This window comes from Mustela nivalis, assembly GCF_964662115.1.
Source record: "Mustela nivalis genome assembly, chromosome: 11".
NCBI classification, from domain to species: domain Eukaryota; kingdom Metazoa; phylum Chordata; class Mammalia; order Carnivora; family Mustelidae; genus Mustela; species Mustela nivalis.
The window spans coordinates 980,800-1,000,925 of record NC_139030.1 but is presented as its reverse complement, the minus strand read 5'-3'; the positions used below and the strand labels follow the sequence as shown (position 1 = coordinate 1,000,925).

General features: G+C 44.3%; 1 protein-coding gene across 1 annotated transcript in view; it reads left to right on the top strand.

The window, feature by feature from the left end:
* Positions 1-19,666, top strand: part of WDR33 (WD repeat domain 33) — a 126,377-nt gene extending 106,711 nt beyond the window's left edge. Inside the window, 11 exon segments of the mRNA XM_082690329.1 lie at positions 738-877; positions 1,471-1,623; positions 3,148-4,236; positions 6,977-7,085; positions 8,357-8,427; positions 8,429-8,465; positions 10,125-10,563; positions 14,982-15,145; positions 15,246-15,338; positions 16,461-16,676; positions 19,025-19,666. Coding sequence (XP_082546455.1) covers positions 738-877; positions 1,471-1,623; positions 3,148-4,236; positions 6,977-7,085; positions 8,357-8,427; positions 8,429-8,465; positions 10,125-10,563; positions 14,982-15,145; positions 15,246-15,338; positions 16,461-16,676; positions 19,025-19,254 — 2,741 coding nt within the window. The 3' untranslated portion in view covers positions 19,255-19,666.
* Positions 19,667-20,126: the final 460 nt, after the last annotated feature.

Genomic DNA, 20,126 nt, shown 5'->3' with positions numbered 1-20,126 from the left:
GCTTGAAATCAGGCAGTGTGATGCCCCCAGTTTTGTTTTTCTTTTTCAACATTTCCTTAGCAATTCAGGGTCTCTTCTGATCCCATACAAATTTTAGGATTGTTTGCTCCAGCTCTTTGAAAAATGCTGGTGGACTTTTGATAGGAATGAAAGTACAGATTGCTCTAGGCAGTATAGACAGTTTATCAATGTTTATTCTTCTTATCCATGAGCATGGAATGCTTTTCCATCTTTTTGTGTCTTCTTCAATTTCTTTCATGAATGTTCTGTAGTTCTTTTACCTCTTTGGTTAGGTTTATTCCCAGGTTATCTTATGGTTCTTGGTTCTATAGTAAATGGAATCGATTCTCTAATTTCCCTTTCTGTATTTTCATTGTTAGTGTATAAGAAAGCAATTGATTTTGTATCCTGCCACATTACTGAATTGCTGTATTACTACTAGTTTGGGGGTGGAGTCTTTGAGGTTTTCCATATAAAGTATCATGTCATCTGCAAAGAGAGAGCATTGACTTCTTCATTGCCAATTTGAATACTTTTTATTTCTTTTTGTCGTCTGATTGCTGTTGCTAGGACTTCTACTACTGTGTTGAATGAGAGTGTTGAGAGTGGGCATCTTTGTCGTGTTCCCGATCTCAAAGGGAAGGCTGTCAGCTTTTCCCCGTTCAAAAATGTGTTTATTGATGACATGGCCATTTGCTCTCATTTCATTGGCTAACTGCTTTTTTTTGTGGTTATAGGGAAAGATGAATCAAATGAAATTGAAATGACGATTCCAGGTTTGGACTGGGGAATGGAGGAGGTGATGCAAAAGGATCAGAAAAAAGTTCCTCAGAAGAAAGTTCCTTATGCAAAACCTATTCCTGCTCAGTTCCAGCAGGTGAGTAACTAGTAGCAGTCCCAACTTGTCCACGCACTGTGGGGTTCTGCTTCTTGAGTGCCTCTTGCATTGTCTCATCTATGGAAAGTATTTCTATACCACAGACTTCTTTGGAGTATTCTTCAACAGAATTCCCATCTGCTGCTCTGCAGTTAGTGCTGAGTTGGTCATGATTCATGTAGCTCTTCTTTTTTTCTCACCTACTTCTTATTGTCCAAGCTATCAGAGGAAGGAGAAGAAGCATGGAGCAGAGAGAGTATGTTGACTCTCTTCTTCATTTGTCTGTCTTTTGCTTTATTTGTCCCCTCAACACAAAGTACACGTGCCCTTTCGAAGAGGTGGGCAGGCTTTTCATTCTCAATAACATTTACGATCTTACAGTGTTTTTCAGGTTAATAGTTTCTACCCGATACTGTGCTTTCCTGACTCATTCTCGTTACAGGAAGGAACATTATAAATAAAGACTATACAAGGCTGGCTGGCTTGTATTTGGCAAGTTGGAATGAGCTAGTGACATTACAGAATGTTTTTCTCATTCTCTCACTGTAATATACCTACTTAGGGTGTATTTTAATATTCTCTTCTTTCCCAAGGCTTGGATGCAAAATAAAGTTCCAATTCCTGCCCCAAATGAGGTACTGAATGACAGAAAAGAGGACATTAAATTGGAAGAGAAGAAGAAAACACAAGCAGAAATTGAGCAAGAAATGGCCACATTACAGTATACTAACCCACAGCTTCTGGAGGTGTGTGATACTCTTTAGGGGGTTCAAGATGATCCAAGAAAATAGTGATAATATTTTTTATTGATATGCTCTTACAGAGAAGGGAAGGGCTTCTCAGATGGGTCTTATGAACACCACCATTTCTTTATGTTTTTCGAATTTTCTTAATTGAAGTATAATTGACATACAATTTCATAATAGTTTCAGGTGTGAAAGGATTCTAACACTTTTAAAACAAAATCAGTCAAGCAGTGAGTAGAACTAAGTTAAATATACATTTAAAAAAAAAGATATATTTATTTGAGAGAGAGAGAGAATCAGTGTGAGCAAGCAGGGGGAGGGGCAGTGGGAGAGGTTAGAGAGAGAATCTGGAGCAGACTTGACACTGAGCACAGAGCCTGATGCAGGACTTGATCCCACAATCCTGAGGTCATGATCTGAGCCAAAATCAAGAGTCAGACACTTAGGGGCACCTGGGTGGCTCAGTGGGTTAAGCCTCTGCCTTTGGCTCAGGTCATGATCCCAGGGTCCTGGGATCGAGCCCCACATCGGGCTCTCTGCTCTGCAGGGAGCCTGCTTCCTCCTCTCTCTCTGCTTGCCTCTCTGCCTACTTGTGATCTCTGTCAGATAAATTAAAAAAAAAAAAAAAAAAAGAGTCAGACACTTAACCTACTGAGCCACCCAGACTCTCCTTCATATACATTTTTTTTTTAAGATTTTATTTATTTATTTGACAGACAGAGATCACAAGTAGGCCGAGAGGCAGGCAGAGAGAGAGAGAGAGAGGAGGAAGTAGGCTCCCTCCAGAGCAGAGAGCCCTATGTGGGGCTCGATCCCAGGACCTTGGGATCATGACCTGAGCTGAAGGCAGAGGCTTTAACCCAATGAGCCACCCAGGTGTCCCCTTCATATACACTTTTTAATAGGAAAGATAAAAACCAACATAGTTTTAACTTGATTCATGTATTTATTGACAGATAAAATAATTTTTCTGTCAACTCTAGAGCAGGTGGTTTGCTCTTATTTCTTTTCACCTTTGACAGTTAACCAAAAATGAGAAAACATTAGTAAATTTTTGAATGTAATAAGATGATTATAAATAATCCTGACTTCTGTTTTCCCAGTATTTAAAAAGAAGAAGTCTAGAGAGCCGGGGTGGCTTAGTTGGTTAAGTGACTTCCTTCCAATCAGTTCATGATCCTGGGGTCCTGGGATCAAGTCCCATATCAGGCTTCCCCTGCCCAGTGGGGAGCGTGCTTCTCCCTCCACCTCTGCTTGCCACTTCCCCTGCTTGTGTTCTCTCTCTCTGCCAAATAAATAAATAAAATATTTTTAAAAAATATAAGAAGGCATCTAGAGTGAGTCTGGAAGCTTGTGTGCTCTCAGAATATCTGAATGTTATATGAATTCTTGTTACTGTGGAGTGTTGAAAGGTTGATGCCTTATGTTTGTCTTGAGGCTCCCCCAGTGAAATAAATGATAGCAGTATGTCATCTTCAGGGGTCTGGTGTATTTACCAATATTTTTTTTTTCCTTTCTTTCTAGCAACTTAAAATTGAAAGACTTGCGCAGAAACAGGCTGAGCAAATTCAGCCTCCTCCTTCATCTGGCACCCCTCTCCTCGGACCCCAGCCCTTTCCAGGACAAGGTCCAATGTCTCAGATTCCTCAAGGTTTTCAGCAGCCCCATCCATCTCAGCAGATGCCAATGAACATGGCTCAAATGGGGCCTCCAGGTCCACAGGGACAGTTTAGACCCCCTGGACCCCAGGGACAAATGGGGCCACAAGGTCCTCCGCTGCATCAGGGAGGTGGGGGGCCACAAGGATTCATGGGACCACAAGGGCCCCAGGGCCCACCCCAGGGGTTGCCAAGGCCTCAGGACATGCACGGGCCCCAAGGAATGCAGAGGCATCCTGGACCTCATGGCCCTTTGGGACCTCAAGGACCACCTGGACCACAGGGTAATTCTGGTCCTCAAGGTCATATGGGTCCTCAGGGTCCACCTGGCCCACAAGGTCACATAGGCCCTCAAGGCCCACCTGGTCCCCAGGGTCACTTGGGTCCTCAGGGGCCTCCTGGTACTCAAGGTATGCAGGGACCACCTGGTCCCAGAGGAATGCAAGGACCTCCTCATCCTCATGGGATACAAGGTGGGCCAGGGTCTCAAGGGATCCAGGGTCCTGTGTCTCAGGGACCTCTGATGGGATTGAATCCAAGAGGAATGCAGGGTCCTCCAGGCCCCCGAGAAAATCAGGGTCCTGCTCCCCAAGGGATGATGATGGGCCATCCGCCTCAAGAGATGCGAGGACCTCACCCTCCAAGTGGACTGCTGGGACATGGCCCTCAGGAGATGCGAGGCCCTCAGGAGATTCGAGGCATGCAGGGGCCTCCAGCCCAAGGGTCCATGCTGGGCCCCCCCCAGGAATTGCGAGGGCCTCCAGGCTCACAGGGTCAGCAGGGGCCGCCCCAGGGCTCTTTGGGGCCTCCACCCCAGGGTGGCATGCAAGGGCCCCCTGGACCTCAGGGACAGCAGAACCCGGCAAGAGGGCCACATCCATCTCAAGGGCCAATACCATTCCAGCAACAGAAAACAGCTCTGCTAGGTGATGGACCCCGGGCCCCCTTCAATCAGGTATTATTTATTTCTAACTTACAGGCATTGCACATTGGGAAAATAAGCTCTGCACGGAGGTGGCACTTCCAGATGCTGTGGAAGGCAGTCACAGCTTGTATCACTGTCTCTCAAGTAGTCACAGTGGCTTGAGAACAGCGTCATGGCTGAAGAAGGAAATGAGAGTAAACAAGACCATTGAATATATTGTAATATGAATCTTTTCAATAGAAATCATTCCAGAAAAGATCAACTTTCAGTTGAATACCATTCATAATTGTCCCCAGGCTCTAAAAGAGCTGTGGCCCTGAGGAGGAAGCAGGGGTGGCCCTAGGCCTGTTAGATCCCCCTTTCCTGGGCTCTTTAGTTTGTAGCCTGGGGTTTCATGGGCTAATCCACCTTCCGGCTCTACTCTTTAAGATAGGATGGAGTATTTAACTCACAAGTGTATGGTAAACTCTGATCTCACTATTTTCATTTCAGTGAATGCTTTTAGAGATCTCTGAATCCAGAATTGTGCATTCTCAGATGGTGACCCCCTGGACAAAATGCTGTTCAAGTTGTTTTCCACTCACATGTAAATTTATTTACTGGAGGGAGTAATTCTGTAGAAATTGTCTTGGCCCTTTTCTGAGGATTCTGTTTTTGTTAGCTGAGTTTTATTACCCATTTGCTGGGCTTGTGCTTGAGAAGTAGTGTGAGGAGGGTTCAGGTTTTGTGTGGGAATTACAGAAAGACTGCATTAGCACGAATGGATTTACCACTCTTTGCTCTGTGGTTTTGATATTTTTCTGAGGTTGATAGTCTGGAAGCATTATTTGGGTATGAAGCACTGGGTTTGGAGAGGATATGCTGCATGTGATAAACAACAGTCTGTTTTTGCTTTTTCTAACACCTCTGAGAATCTGTCCTGTGAAGATGACATTGGGTTTACCAAATTAAAATAACCAGCAGAATAAGCAGGTTAGGCATTACTCTTCCATAGATCTTCCAGGACTTACAAGTGTCACAGCAGTGAAGAGTAGTTGAGTTTATTTCCAAAATCTGTTGGACATTTTTTAGAATTTACGGTGAGAGGAATAAATCTAGGTTTATTGTCCTGAGCTGCCCTAAAATGTGCAGTGTTGTTTGTTTTATTAATACACAACATTTGTATATGTGTACAGTATCAGTTCCCTAACCTTACAGTAATGAATAGCTTTCATTGGGAGGACAAAAACAGCGATGAACTTTAGTTACGTTATGACTGAAATTAAAAACATGTCAGATTCAAGAGGATAGGCCTGAGTTTCTGGGACAATTCAGTTAGAGTTTTTATTATATTAAGTAGTAAAAGATATACATGAAACACACAATGGCTGTAAAGATTTAGTTGACCTATAGAATGAGTATAAAGGTTGATGCATTATAGGACATTTCAAATCTCAAGCTTTGACTGATTAAATCTTTACTCCTATTTTTTATGTGCTGAAATCTGACTTTCTTCACTTTGATAAGGCTAATTATTTAAGCCAGTTGTTTCAGTTGCTTTAATTTAGAGGAATTGCTTTCTGGTGTTAAAGTAATAGCATGTAAGATGTTGATAAGAGCAGTCCTTGGGTGAAGAGGACAGTAACCAAAGGAAGACAGAAATTACAGGTATTGAATTAATGATAGTCATTTGTAGCTACAATGCTGGATGTCCTAACAAGGCTGCTCTTTCATGTAGCTAGTTTGGAATGTGCAAGCCATTTTGCTATGGATGGTTTTGAAGCTCTGCTATTTTTATAGTAGGCCCAGTTACCAAGTGCATTTTTTTAAGTAAAGAAATGTATTTTTTAAATTTTATTTAAAGATTTTATTTATTTGACAGACAGAGATCACAGGTAGTTAGAGAGGCAGGCAGAGACAGAGAGAGGGGGAAGCAGGCTCCCCGCTGAGCAGAAAGCCTGATTCGGGGCCAGGACTCCGGGATCATGACCTGAGCCGAAGGCAGAGGCTTTAACCCACTGAGCCACCCACGTGCCCCAGAAATGTCTTTGTTAAGAGACCTGATCCAAGGTCACTGGACAGTGTGGACACTCAGAATTTAGACATGGCTAGGTTAAGAAAAACATAATCTTAGAGACAAGCTGGGATGAGGTCTGGGGTTCCAGAACATGGAGACACAGAAGAGGTTTGTATCGGCAGGGACCCAAGGGATCCAGCTGGATCACAAGTGACTCACCTGGGAATGAGCCTTAGGGTGCTGAGGATGGGGAAATGCTGAGGTAGAGAAGAGGGAGGTAAAGCCAGCGTGAGCATCTCATCTTGAAACATTTTCATGTTCTTCTCCCTCTTCAAACCCAGCCCTAGCCTCTTAAGAGGAGTAGTTATTTTCTGTAGCTGGAAAAGAGTCCCAAGTGTGAGAGCCAAGTTTACCTGTTCTGGCAGATTTCCAGATCTTTACTTTTGCCAGAAGTTCCTCCTTTGTGCAGAGTGTTAATGTTATGATTTCTGACTTTCCATTGAGGTTCTTACTTGGCATCACAGGTAAAGATCTAGCTTTAAATAAAACCTATCATCAGGTTTAAAATAAAAGTGTTATATTTTGTTATGGTAAGAGAAGTATCTCCTTCCCCCAATTTAAGGATGATTTTACTATGATGTCACTAGCTGTATGTTTACTGCTGGAGGCGTTGGGACAAATTAGTGTTTTTGTCTTGTCACATTATGATAAAATTGCTATTTATGAAGCACAAGCCTATGATTTCACACCCCCGCTTTAAAAACATCTTTTCAGGAAGGACAGAACGCAGGCCCCCCACCCCTGATACCAGGCCTAGGGCAGCAGGGAGCACAAGGTCGCATCCCCCCTCTTAACCCTGGACAAGGACCTGGCCCTAACAAAGGTAAATATCTGCTCGGCTGAGTAAGAGTTGTATTTTACCACCTCTTGGTAAATCTTACAATAAATAGTTTATTGGTAAGTAATGGATAGAATGGTCATTTGAACCCTGTAGGAAAAATAGGAGCACTGTCATTTCAGGTAAAGGCTTTGTCTTCATGTTGTTTTCACAGACTTGCTTTAGTTAGCTAAAAATGCTGCCCTGAGGAGGTAAGCTCCTCACCACCTGAAGCTGGCGGTGAAAGTGCTGGGACAACCGCTAGTAGAAGGGCCTGGGCCACAGGCCGGCCTTATCCATGTCTGGGGAATGGGAGTGGGTCCTGTGCTCACTGAATGCAAGTGCATGTCATTTGTATCCTGGAAATCTTCCACTTAGTTTTTGATGAGATAAAGAATTTAGAGATTTTAATAGTGTTTTTAGTATTATCCCCTTCTCCCCACCAAATTGTGTCATGTATGGAATTCTTTAGCTGGTTATATTGTTCTACACAATTTGACAAGAAGAAAGCAATGTACTGATGTATCCAGTTCTTGATACTATGGAAAGCACAGAAATGAGAACTGTCAGTATTTAGATGTGAGTCTGTTTGGAAGTTGAGTTAATTTCAGGAGTTGAAAGCACAGAGGCAGTCCCTTGTGCTGAAGTGTTCTGCTATCACAGGGAAGGGGCTGGAGCTGGAGTGAGGGGTGGTAGACTGCTGGCTAGAGAGGGTGAGGGCAGGACTGAGTGATGTGGATGGAGGGAAGGTTGGAGATGGGAGTTGTTCAAGTCGGTGCACTGTTTCTTACAGGGAGGACACAAGCCAGAGATCCAGGAGTATTGTGGAGGTTGCACTTCAAAGAATTTAACTCCTTTTAATTTTTAATTAGCTGAGCCCACAGCACTCTGTGGCACATGTTACATTTCTTACCCTCTTTTGATCAGATTAAGAAGAGTTTTCATTCGCATTTTATAGCCCTAGGACTTTGGGAGAAGCAGGACATCCTAGGAAAGGGAGCAGAAAAGGAATTAGGAGAATCTTTATTATAGTCTCATTGCATGAAAGTGGTGGCCAATAGGGAAAAAGAGAAAGCAAGAATCCATCTTTGGAATTTGGGGACCCTAAGAAAAGAAGAGTCTGTTACCCACAAGGTACAGCTATCAACAAACTGAGAGCCTGCCTCTCTTCCTCTCCCCTACCTTGTGTCTGTCTCCACCTATTTCCCTCTCCACCTTGCTCTTCCCCTTTTCTCTTTACCTCTCTCTCTCTCTTCCTCCTCTCTTTCTCCTCCCAGGGACCAAAGGGAGAAGGGAGAGCCGAGAAAGTGGCCCTGCCATCCCCTACTGGATTAACCAACGCCGCCGCCCCATCACCGGTGGCCACATCCCTTCTAATTTGTAGTGGTGGGTTTCTTTCCTTGGAGGAGCCAGGGTACTTTTAAACAGATAGAGGTAATGGGAGGATTATTATTCATAGGTAAGTCCAAATGGAATGTGTTCAGCTTCCTCAGGTCAAAGTCTGCTGTGTCTGAGATCACACCAAGTTCAAGCAACATAAAGTCAGAGAAGAAGTCACTAGCTGCAGGAACCCACTGAGAAGTGAGGAGCTCTCTTTACCACAAGGAGAGGGACCTGGGATATTTGCAAACTGACTGAACAAAGAGGCAACTTAGAAGGTGCTTTCCTCAGCTGGGAGAGGACTGGTTTAATGAAGGAAAGACTAGGAGGCAGAAGGCATAGGAAGAGCTTGAGAGAAGAGAGAAACCTTCTAATGGTGTTTTTTTATACTGACATTTCCAACTTTTTTATATGTGTTGAATGGTGAGGAGGGATTGAAATGGCCAAAAGAAGGGAACAAAAAAGGAAGAGGAAGGGCATTGGGAGGGGAAGAATCCTGGCTGACTGTAATGTGAGGGAAGGAAGTTTGTCTTTACTGCCAAGGGAGAAGGAGGGAAAGACACGAGCGGGGCAGGTGGAGGAATTTCATCTTAAAAATGTAGTTGTTTTTAGAGCAGGAGGGTCCCTTTGCTACCTACTTTTAAAAAGTGCTTGAATTGTATGTTGATGGAAAATAGGTACATATTTTCAATGGCTACACAATAGCCAGGAGAGCAAACCCCTTCAAGGTTCAGAACTAAGTTAACCATCACAACTTTAGTTGGCCTTTTTCTAGTTTTATTCAGGACTTGGAATATTTTACATATGTTAAAATGTTCTCAAAAAATTTTTAGCAGGTTTCCAAACACTGTGTGCAGTGAATAGTGATAATTTTTATAGTTGAGGGATATATATCATTCATCCATGCAAAGGGTGGAAAATATGTTAATATAACCCCGAAACTAAATTTTAAGCAAGGGCTGTTTGGTCACCAAGCAGTTATTAGGCCCATGGTTCCATGTGCAGTAGGAGGATTTTGTTAAGGATCAAAGTGTGCTTTTGTTACAGACCCAAGCTATCCACTTCCCTGAGGGGTTTGAATGAAGTATTCCCTGTCTTAAAAAAAAAAAAAAAGAATCAAAGTGTGAGTTAACGAATCAAGTTGAATGAACTAGGGGTTAAAGGAGCAGCATCAGGGATGGTGGCAGCATAGCCTCAGCACCTGCCCTTTGCAGGTGCAGAGGTGAATTGCCTGTGCGTGACTTCCTGGCCAGCAGCATGAATTTTCTCTGTTGTCTCCTCCCTGGCTATGGAGCAGACAGGCCTAATGAAGTCCTAGAACAATGGGGAAAGGGAAGGGATGCTCATTCTTACACCTGTGAGACTGTCATGTTTTCTCAATTAATCCTCACAGCAGCAAGTAGTTGCTAATCTCATTTGAGACTAGTAATTTGCCCGAGGTGGAGGTGCTTAGTGAGTGGGTGATGAAGTTGAAATCTGCACCCAAAACCTGTGTTTTTCCATTAGATAGTGCCTTAGGGATTTGTCTCCTAAGTATGCTAGAACTAAGGAGGGAAAATATTCTAAATACAAGAATGCATTCTCAAATTGTAAGATGCTGAATATCAGACCTGTGCTGGTGGGATTCCTGGAAGACAAGGTAAAAATCAGCTTTGTTTCCTTTAGGTGACTCACGCGGCCCTCCAAACCATCACATGGGCCCCATGTCAGAGAGGCGGCATGAGCAGAGCAGCGGCCCTGAGCACGGGCCTGAGAGGGGGCCTTTCCGGGGCAGCCAGGACTGCAGGGGTCCCCCTGATAGGCGTGGCCCTCACCCCGACTTCCCTGATGACTTCAGCAGACCAGATGACTTCCATCCGGACAAGCGCTTTGGCCACCGATTACGTGAATTTGAGGGGCGAGGAGGACCTTTACCACAAGAAGAGAAGTGGAGGCGTGGGGGCCCTGGGCCTCCGTTTCCGCCTGATCACAGGGAATTCAGCGAGGGGGATGGCCGGGGAGCAGCCCGGGGCCCTCCGGGGGCTTGGGAAGGCCGCAGACCTGGAGATGAACGATTCCCCCGGGATCCTGAGGACCCGCGTTTTCGAGGGCGCAGAGAAGAAAGGTGGGAGAGATGCTTTGTGGGTCTAGTTCTTCCCTGGAGCTGTTGAACTCTTCTACAAAAGTCTCTTTCCTCTTTTGCTTGGGCAGAGGGCACTATATTGATTACTGGTTCTATCCAATCTAAATTTTGCGTTTAGACTTTAAGCAAGTAATTATGCTTTTTAACATTTTTGTGTCTTTTTACCTTTACAATTTAGATATCTTTTTATTTTTGCTTATATTTTGGTCCTTTGTGAGGATCAGTATAGTATGAAGTTTCTGGAACCTGATTAGAAGTCGCCAGATTCTCTTGGTTAGAATGATGTACTATGACACATCTAGGTTGAGAATAAAAGAATTATGAGTTAGTTTTTGTATAATTGCCTAAAGATCTTAACATAATCAAGTCAAACTGAAAATTAGTCTTGCTTTTCAGTTAGGTCAAGGTCAGGGTTAAACACTTAGCTTACCATGGGTAAAATAGGCCCTGAAGAAATGAGAGGAAACAAGCATTAGTGAATCTCAGAGGAGACTGAGACTCCTCCTGTGGTGGTGATGATTGAGTATTTCTGTGTGCCAGTGAATTATGAGACCCGTGTTCTTGTCAGCAGTTTGCAGATGAGGGGCGATGATGAGGCTCCACACAGTTGACTCTTGGCCAACTGGAGGTGTGGAAGCAGCTTCAGGCCGGGCTGGTGGACCGCCGTGCACATGCCCATGCTGTGCGGCGCTCCCACTGTATGGCCATGGCGTTGCCTATCCCATCTCTCTTGACCGTTGCTAGTGGTGGGGGACTGAGTTCAGGGTTGGATCCCAATCCTCATGGGATTTGTTAGAAAAGAAGGGCTGATAACATGGCCAAGGGGGGTAAAATCAAGGGGTTCAAGAAAGCAGCTTCCAGAGGGGTGTTTTTAAAGGATTTAAGGGCTCCTAGTTTTCTCAAGGGCCTCTCTCAGAGGTATCCAAGGATTCATTCTTTGAAATGTCTTTATATTAGTCTGCAAGAGCCTCATTTTCAATGGCTCTGACCTCAGTGGAACTTCATTGATTTCTTGAACCTTTGCATCTTGTGCAGTTTCAGATTTTACCGTGCCTCAATTTTATATATTTCCTCTGTCAGTGACAGACCCACAGCCCAGACTCTTGTGCTGTTGACAGCTTTCTGTTGTTCTTCAGATATGCCCAACGTGTTCCTTTTCCTGTTGTGCTTGCTGTTTTCTCTGCCTGGAACACAGTCTCCCAGATGCTTTTGGCTCACTCTGGTTAGATCCCTCCTCCTGTTAGCCCAGTTCCTTTACCCTGCTTCCTATTTCTTCATAGCACTTAGCACTGCTTGACATTAAACGATGTGTTTATTTCTTTATTATGTGTATCTGCAAGGACCATGATGGCTTCCCTAGGGCACAGGGACTTTGTTTCTTTACCTCTGTGTCCCCAGGACCCAGTGGTAGTGGAGACACAGTGTAGGTGCTAAGTAACAAAATGAGTTTGTTAAATGGGGAAGGAGAGTCAGTTTATCAGGAGATGATCTAGTCAGCTTGGACTGCCATAACAAGGTACCATGGGCTGGGAATGTGAAACAACATGAATCTATTTTCTCGAAGTTCTGGAGGCTCGAAGTCATGGATCATGGTCCAGCAGGGTGCGGTTTTGGTCAGACTTCTCTTCCTGGCTTGTGGGCAGCCAGCTGCTTTCTCCCTGAGTCTTGGCCTGGTGGAGAGAGAATGCCTCTTCTCATCAGGGTACTAATCCCATCACAAGGCCCCCACCCTTGTAACCTCTTCTAAGTTTTTTCCCCCTAAGACTTTATTTATTTGAGAGAACGCGAGCTTGCACATGCATACACATGGGGTAGGGGTGGGAAGAAGGAGAAGCAGACTCCCCACTCTGCAGGGAGCTGGATGGGGGGTTGATCTTGGGACCCTGGGATTATGACCTGAGAGGAAGGAAGACTCTTAACTGACAGAAGCACCCAGGTGCCCCATGATCTCCTCTAAACTTAAATTACCCCTCAAAGGCCCATCTCCAGATACCATCCCATTGAGGACTAGGGCTTCAACATACAAGTTTAGTGGGGGACACAAACATTTAGTCCTTAATACTAAGGCCTTAATACTAAGCCACTTTTTTTCTTTTTTTAAGATTTTATTTATTTATTTGGCAGACAGAGATCATAATATAGGCAGAGAGGCAGACAGAGAGAGGGGGAAGCAGTTGCCCTGCTGAGCAGAGAGCCTGATGTGGGGCCCCATCCCAGGACTGTGAGATCATGACCTAAGCCGAAGGCAGAAGCTTAACCTGCTGAGCCACCAAGACGCCCCTAGAAGCCACTTTCTAATGAGGGCACGAGAGATTCTCTTTCTTTTCGAAACTAGGACGATCATGTAATGGATGCCTTGACAAATGAATCCTGTTGCGTTTGCAGGGGTGGGATGCTCCCTGACTCTGTCCCAGGAACACAGCGCCCCCTGCTGTTCTCTTCCTGCTCCATTAATCTTTCAGCCAATTCCACCTTTACCTTAAGTTTTTATTTCAGTCAGTGTCCTTGTAGGAGCGTGGGTCATCATGGTACCTCAGGACCAAGAAAGTTTTAAGAAGTTAGCTGGATTGGTGGAGTGAGAACAGGAAAGCTCTTTTTGTAATAAAATACCAAGTTATCAATGTAGGAGGAGGGATGGAATTAGAAAGTCACCTCTTTATAAGCTGTCAGGCCAGGATTATCAGTGGATGCTAAAACCACTGGTAGAAGGTCGTGGAGAAGTAGGATAGTCTCTTGTGCCAAAACATAACCTGCAGATTACTTAATTGTGAAGGAAACAAAGTATACTTTTGCTACAGTGAAATTTGGTCCCCACATCACTTTTACATCATAAACAGGGAGACAGACTGGCATCTGTGAGAAGGTATAAGCAGTTTTGTTAAAAAGGTTTAATCTGAGTCTAATCATGAGGAAATAACCAGATAAATTCAAATTGTGGTACATTCTATAAAATAGCTGCATGGATCCTTCAAACACATCAGGGTCATGAAAGATAAACTATAGAAGGGTTCTAGATAAAGTAGACAAAGAGACATGGCCATTAATAACAGTATATGATTGGGATTGAAATCTGTATTTAAAAACAACTGTAAAGGACATTTTGAGGACAACTGGAGAAGTTTGAATTGGATTATATTATATAATATCATGTTATTCGAGTAGTAATAGTATTATGTAGGAGAAAATCCTTGTTCTTAGAAGAAATGTATTGAGGTATTATGGATGAGGTTCATGTTGTTGGCAGCTGATTTTGAAATGGTTTAGAAGGTGGATTTATTAAATAGATGAGAGAAGAGGCACGTGTGGCAGTATATCTTAACTGATTAAACAAACATAGATGGACACATAAATATTTGTTGTTCTCTTCTTTCAACTTTGCTATAAGTTTGAAATTTTGCAAAGTGAATCATTGGAATAAAAGATGACTAAATGGAGACTCAAGACAAAGTGGAAGGCCTGGCCACTCGCGCAGACTGGCCCCATGCCCTTGCTCCTTCTGATCCTTTCTCCAGCCCCAAGGCCTTTCTCTTTGTGCTCATGAACCTTTCCTACTTGGAGGCCCCTTTTCTGCTTCCCCAGTGGCCTCCTCTGGCTTAGGTGCTTCCTCTCAATGGCTGTGTTTTGGCAGTACTCCTGGCCAATTCGGCCTCCAGTCTAGAATCCTGAGGGACAGTGAACCTGTCGACCAGCCAGGGCCCCAGGCTGCCAGCTAGCCAGTGGGGGGACCGCATGTATACCAAGTGCCTGCCTGTTACAGCAGTCTGCTGTGGAGGGGTTCTGTGGGTGAAGTTCATGGCCAGCCCTGCGTAGAGGCTGTGAGCTGGGCAGATAGGAGAGCAGGTGCTCCCGAAGGATTTTGGTATAGTTGGCAGGTATGAATCTGTACCCCACTTTTTCTGATTATAACTAATAAATGTTCATTATAAAAATGTAAATGATAATGAAAAATATTTGGGAGGCAGTGGTAAAAAGCCTGGGCTGGAGTCAAGACTGACTGAGTTCAAATCCCAAGACTTATTGTGTGTCCTTAAATAAATGACTTCACCTCTCTGTGCCTCAGTGTACTCATGGGTAGAATGGAGTTAATGATGTGGTGGTGGTGAGGATAAAATAAAATGATATATGTGAAGCACTTGGCATGATTATTAGCACTTAAAACTTATTGACTGCTATTATTATTCATAAAAGCTTTAGGAGAAAATGAACACAACCCTACATATACCTTCCTGCTTGTTTTTGCCTATAATGTTGGGATTATAATATGTGTACTTAAAAAATACATAATTTTTTCTCCCATTTAACATGAATATCATATTTTCTTATACTATATGCTTCTTTGAAACATGAACTCAGAGCTGTATTCCATTAGGTGGGTATTTTGCTGTTTTTTTCCCTGACAGCTTTAGAAGAGGAGCACCCCCAAGACATGAGGGCCGTGCCCCTCCCAGAGGGAGGGACAGTTTTCCTGGTCCTGAGGACTTTGGTCCAGAGGAGAATTTTGATCCTTCTGATGAAGCAGCCCGAGGAAGAGATCTCAGAGGTCGAGGTCGGGGTACCCCACGAGGTGAGCGTGTCCTGAGGACACTGATTCTAGCAAGGACAGGTTGTTGGGGACATACATGAAACAGTCTGTGAGTGTGGTGTTATATTGTTGTGTTGTGTAGGAGGAAGGAAGGGTTTACTCCCCACTCCTGATGAGTTCCCTCGCTTTGAAGGAGGACGGAAACCAGACTCCTGGGATGGAAATAGAGAGCCAGGTAAGGAAGGACAACTGGTATGGCTTCTGGTGACTTGAGCCCAGCAGTTCCCAGAGTGTGGTCCAAGAACCCCTGGGGATGGGTGTTCACCAAAGTCCTCTGTTTTCTGACTTGTATCCTCTGTGAGTCCACATCTCAGCTGGACTGTCCGCAAATCCTTCAGTCAGCAGCAATTTATCGTGGTAGACTGAAAGCAGAAACAGCTGGGAGAGTCCAGGTTTCTTCTTCTGAGCCAGACATCAGACGGATTTGCCTAAGTAGAAAACAGTACTTCTCCTTTCACTAAATTATTTTGTTCTTGGAAAGTACAGTTAAAAGAATTGAAGTTTTCTCAGTTTTAATTGCTAATTTGGCAATTATTATTAGATATGTCTCATAAATTAAATCTCAATAATTTTTTAAAAAAGATTTTATTTATTTGACAGAGAGAGAGAGAGAAAGATCACAGGTAGGCAGAGAGAGAGGGGAAAAGCAGGCTTCCCGCTGAGCAGAGAGCCCAATGCGGGGCTCGATCCCAGGACCCTGAGATCATGACCCGAGCCGAAGGCAGAGGCTTAACCCACTGAGTCACCCAGGCGCCCCTAAATCTCAATATTTTTTAAGAGTGTAAAAACATTCTAAGACTAAAAAGAATGAGAATACTATTTTGGACCTTACCTGTTTCTTATTTTAAGAGGTCTTTTGATTTCTAATCAAGTCTTGACCTTTTTCATGTACTCGTGATGTGACTTGACCTGGCCTCTGGTGGGTTTGCAAATGTTTCTTGCATGAATAAACATTGGTTCTCAAGTTGCTATTCTATTTATCTATTTAATATTACTTTTTACACTTTTATTTGTTCTAGAGAGAGATAGAGTATGAGCAGGAGGGGCAGAGGGAGAGGGAGAGAGAATCCCAAGCAGACTCTGAGCTGAGTGCAGAGCCCTATGCCAGGCTCACTCTCACGGTGCTGAGGTCATGACCTGAGCCAAAACCAAGAGTCAGATGCTCAAGTACCTGAGCCACCCAGGTGCCCCATTGCTACTTATTCCTAACAATACAATCTATCTGCTTTTGGTCACACTGTACTTCAATATAGGTTTGTAGATTCTTAGCCTTGTGAACCTGTGTTTCCTGTTTCAGGTCCAGGTCATGAACATTTCCGTGATGCTCCTCGCCCTGATCATCCCCCTCACGATGGTCATTCCCCAGCTAGCAGAGAACGTTCCTCTTCTCTCCAGGGCATGGACATGGCATCCTTGCCACCCCGAAAGCGTCCCTGGCATGATGGGCCAGGGACCTCAGAGCACAGAGAAATGGAAGCCCCAGGGGGTCCTTCTGAGGATCGAGGAGGCAAAGGTAAGTGGAGGCCAGTGATACAGTTCCAGGAGCTGTGGTTGCCACAGTTCTGCCAAGAAAGCTGCGGGGACCATGCGAGGCCTCATCGCCAGGACACCTGCATCCCTATGGTCCTGTTCCGTCTGTTACTGACAGGATATCCAGGGTCCTTTCTCCATTTCTACCCTGTAAGGCTTAGGCTGTGCAATGGCGCATGTTCCCAAGTATGGTGCAAATGCAGCTTGTTTGGGCTCACACCGTAGCCAGTCAGACCCTTTACTCAGGTGACTACAAGCTCAGCCTCCTCCATGTGCCTCCAAGAATTCCCTTCCCTGGTTCATTCAAGTGTTTTTCCAACTCTTTGTCAAGGTGCCCCAGAGCGGGAGAGAACTCCTGCTATCATTGGCACACATGCTCTTCACCACTGGCTGCTCTTAGCCCTCAAGGGTGTTCTCAGTGACAGAAAAACTGTCTTTCCAGGTGCTATGTTTTGTTTTAGCCTGGGTCCAGGAGGAACTGCTAATGCCCAGAGTCACAAAGACTTTGAGGAATATGGTCTGGAAAGGGTTGTTTTTAGGGGGGCAGTAGATTATTTCTACAGCTTGAGACTTTGGATCTTTTAGAGTTAGCACTAACTTTCACCCAGGAGCAGGAGCCACCCTGTGGTCTCAGGTTAGGCTGGGCCACGGCCTGTATCTTAGTTTGGAGGCTGCTAGGAAGCAGGCCTAGTTAACCTGCCTCATGTTTATAATCTCTTCATTACAAAGTTTTGCTTTCCATTTTTGGTGGTGGTTTGGTTCTTCTCAAAGCAAAACTCTCAGAAACTACCTCATGTCATCAGTAGATCTCACCACCTAAGTACACACATGTTGGTCAGTATGGGCACTCAGGACACCTGTGTAGGTCCTAGCCAAGGCCACATGGCTGGTGTGGAAATGACTTCCTAGGTGACATCTTCTCTGCCCAGGTACCTTCAGGTGGGCCTAGGCTACCTTTAGGAAAAGCAGTCAACATTTTTCCTTTGGCTAGCTTTCCTAACCACCTTATTTTACCTAGATTCAAATTCCACTCAGAAAGTTAAGACAGAGGGCACCTGGGTGGCTTAGTGGGTTAAGCCTCTGCCTTCAGCTCAGGTCATGATCTCAGGATCCTGGGATCGAGGCCCACATCAGGCTCTCTGCTCAGCAGAGAGCCTGCTTACTCCTCTCTCTACCTCCTTGTGATCACTCTCTGTGTCAAGTAAATAAAATCTTAAAAAACAAAACAAAACAAAAAACAAGTTAAGACAAAAATAGGGCACCTGGATTGCTCAGTTGGTTAAGCATCTGCTTTTGGCTTGGGTCATGATTCCAGGGTCCTGGGATTGAGCCCCATGTCAGGCTCCCTGCTTGGTGGGAGCCTGCTTCTCCCTCTCCTCCCCGTTTGTGCTCTCTCTTGATATTTCTGTCACTATTTGTTTCTCTCTCTCAAATAAATATATAAATAAAATCTTAAGAAGAAGGTTAAGACAAATAAAGTCAGCAACAGTCTTCTGGTAGTATATTATGGGAGATAACGGCCAAATCCTGTTAGCTCATGAGAAAATTTTAAGTCAGAATTCTAATATACTTAAAAAGATTTGTGTGTCCAAGTGTGGAACAAATAAAACTGTCCCTGGGAGAAATAATTCTAAAAGCTAGGTGGTTGGTTTTTTTTTTTTTTTTTTTAATGCTTTTGTGTTTAAAGAAATACTTTATTTCACTATTTGAAAGGAAAACAACAAATGCCACATGGTTGTGGAATAATGATAGTAAGACCCATTGTAATTAACACCAGCAGTTTGTTGTTTTTTAATTTTTTCAGTGTTCCAAGATTCATTGTTTATACACCACACCCAGTGCTCCATGCACTACTTGCCCTCCTTAATACCCGCCACCAGGCTCACCCATCCCCCCCACCCCCGCCCCTCCAAAGCCCTCAGTTTATCTTAGTTGCTTCCAAAGTCCAGTCTGTGCTTTTCAAGCCTTCCTCCACAATAGAGTAACACCCCCCTTGCCCACCCCCCCACCCCCCACTGGCATAGGAGGTTGAAGATGCCCTTGCTCAAGTAGAGACATGGCTCAGTGTGGTCTGTGACTCCCAGAGGTGCTCCAAGTTCACTTCTGGGTTTCCCATCATTTCTGTCACACAGTCTCTGGGAACATGTCTGGTCACCTGGGTGGGAATGAGATAGTCATTGATGAGAGGGTGGAGGCACAGCTCTTAATGCTCTCAATGATACTGCTGATATCCTCAGAACATTCCACTGTGTTATTGAGCTTGTGCTGGGAGTTACTAACAGTCTCTGATACAAAAAGAAAGTAACATGAAATTATTTTGATTCATTTTAGGCCGAGGGGGCCCAGGACCTTCCCAGAGAGTGCCAAAATCCGGGCGTTCCAGCTCCTTGGATGGAGACCACCATGACAGCTACCACAGAGATGAACCTTTTGGGGGCCCTCCAGGCAGCGGTACTCCTTCCAGAGGGGGCCGAAGTGGCAGTAACTGGGGTAGAGGGAGTAACATGAACTCTGGCCCACCAAGGCGAGGAACTTCAAGGGGTGGTGGAAGGGGTAGGTAGAAGCTGATTCCCAGGAGGCCTCTCTGGACAGTATTTAAGAACTTCTTGTGGACTTACCAAGACAAACAAAAGGAAGACTGCATCATGTAGCCCTGAACTTTTTCTGGGGCAGCTGCATCCCAGGAGCCCCTAGTGAGGTCTTCAAGATGAAGAGACTGCTGCTGGCTACCCAGAGTAGCTGGCTTTGTTCTGTCCTGTCCACCCTCACTGCCCTAACTCCCATTGTTTTGTGAAGATAAAAGCTGGAATCGTTTTTTTTTTTTTAAGTGTCATGAGACATGGAGCACCTCCACAAATTTAAGTTCATGTCCAATTGGAAATTTGTTTCTATATGTACAGTTTGTCAGAGAAAAAACATTAAGTTGTTTTTGTATGAATACAGAATGTGATTTACGCAAGAATTAACAGAAAACTAGTTGTGGCTTGCTTGCCTTAAGGAAACCCTTTGTTTCCATTGCATCCAATCAGCTGAGGGGGGGTACAATTATTGCTTCTTTTTACATGCACAATTGGTGGGTACCTCTGAGCCATCTAAGCTAATTTCATCCCTGTACTTGGTCTTAAATTCTCATCTACCCATTCGGTTATACTTATTTTTGTAACAGAGTGAAATACTTTGAAACTATTAACAGTTTGAAGTAGATTCAAAGCTTTAGTTGCCACCTGCTATGGCAAGTGGGAAATTATACTCTGAAGAAAAAAAATCTGGCTGTCCAAGTGGGTGTTCTCCCTTGGGTGCATCTCCTCCTGGTAATCACACCTTAGACTTGAATTCCCTTGTTTCTGATGAGAGGTAAACCAGAAATTAATTGCATGCACCCTTCTGATTGATTACATCATGTCACAAATTAAGTTGAGAAGGAATGAAGCAA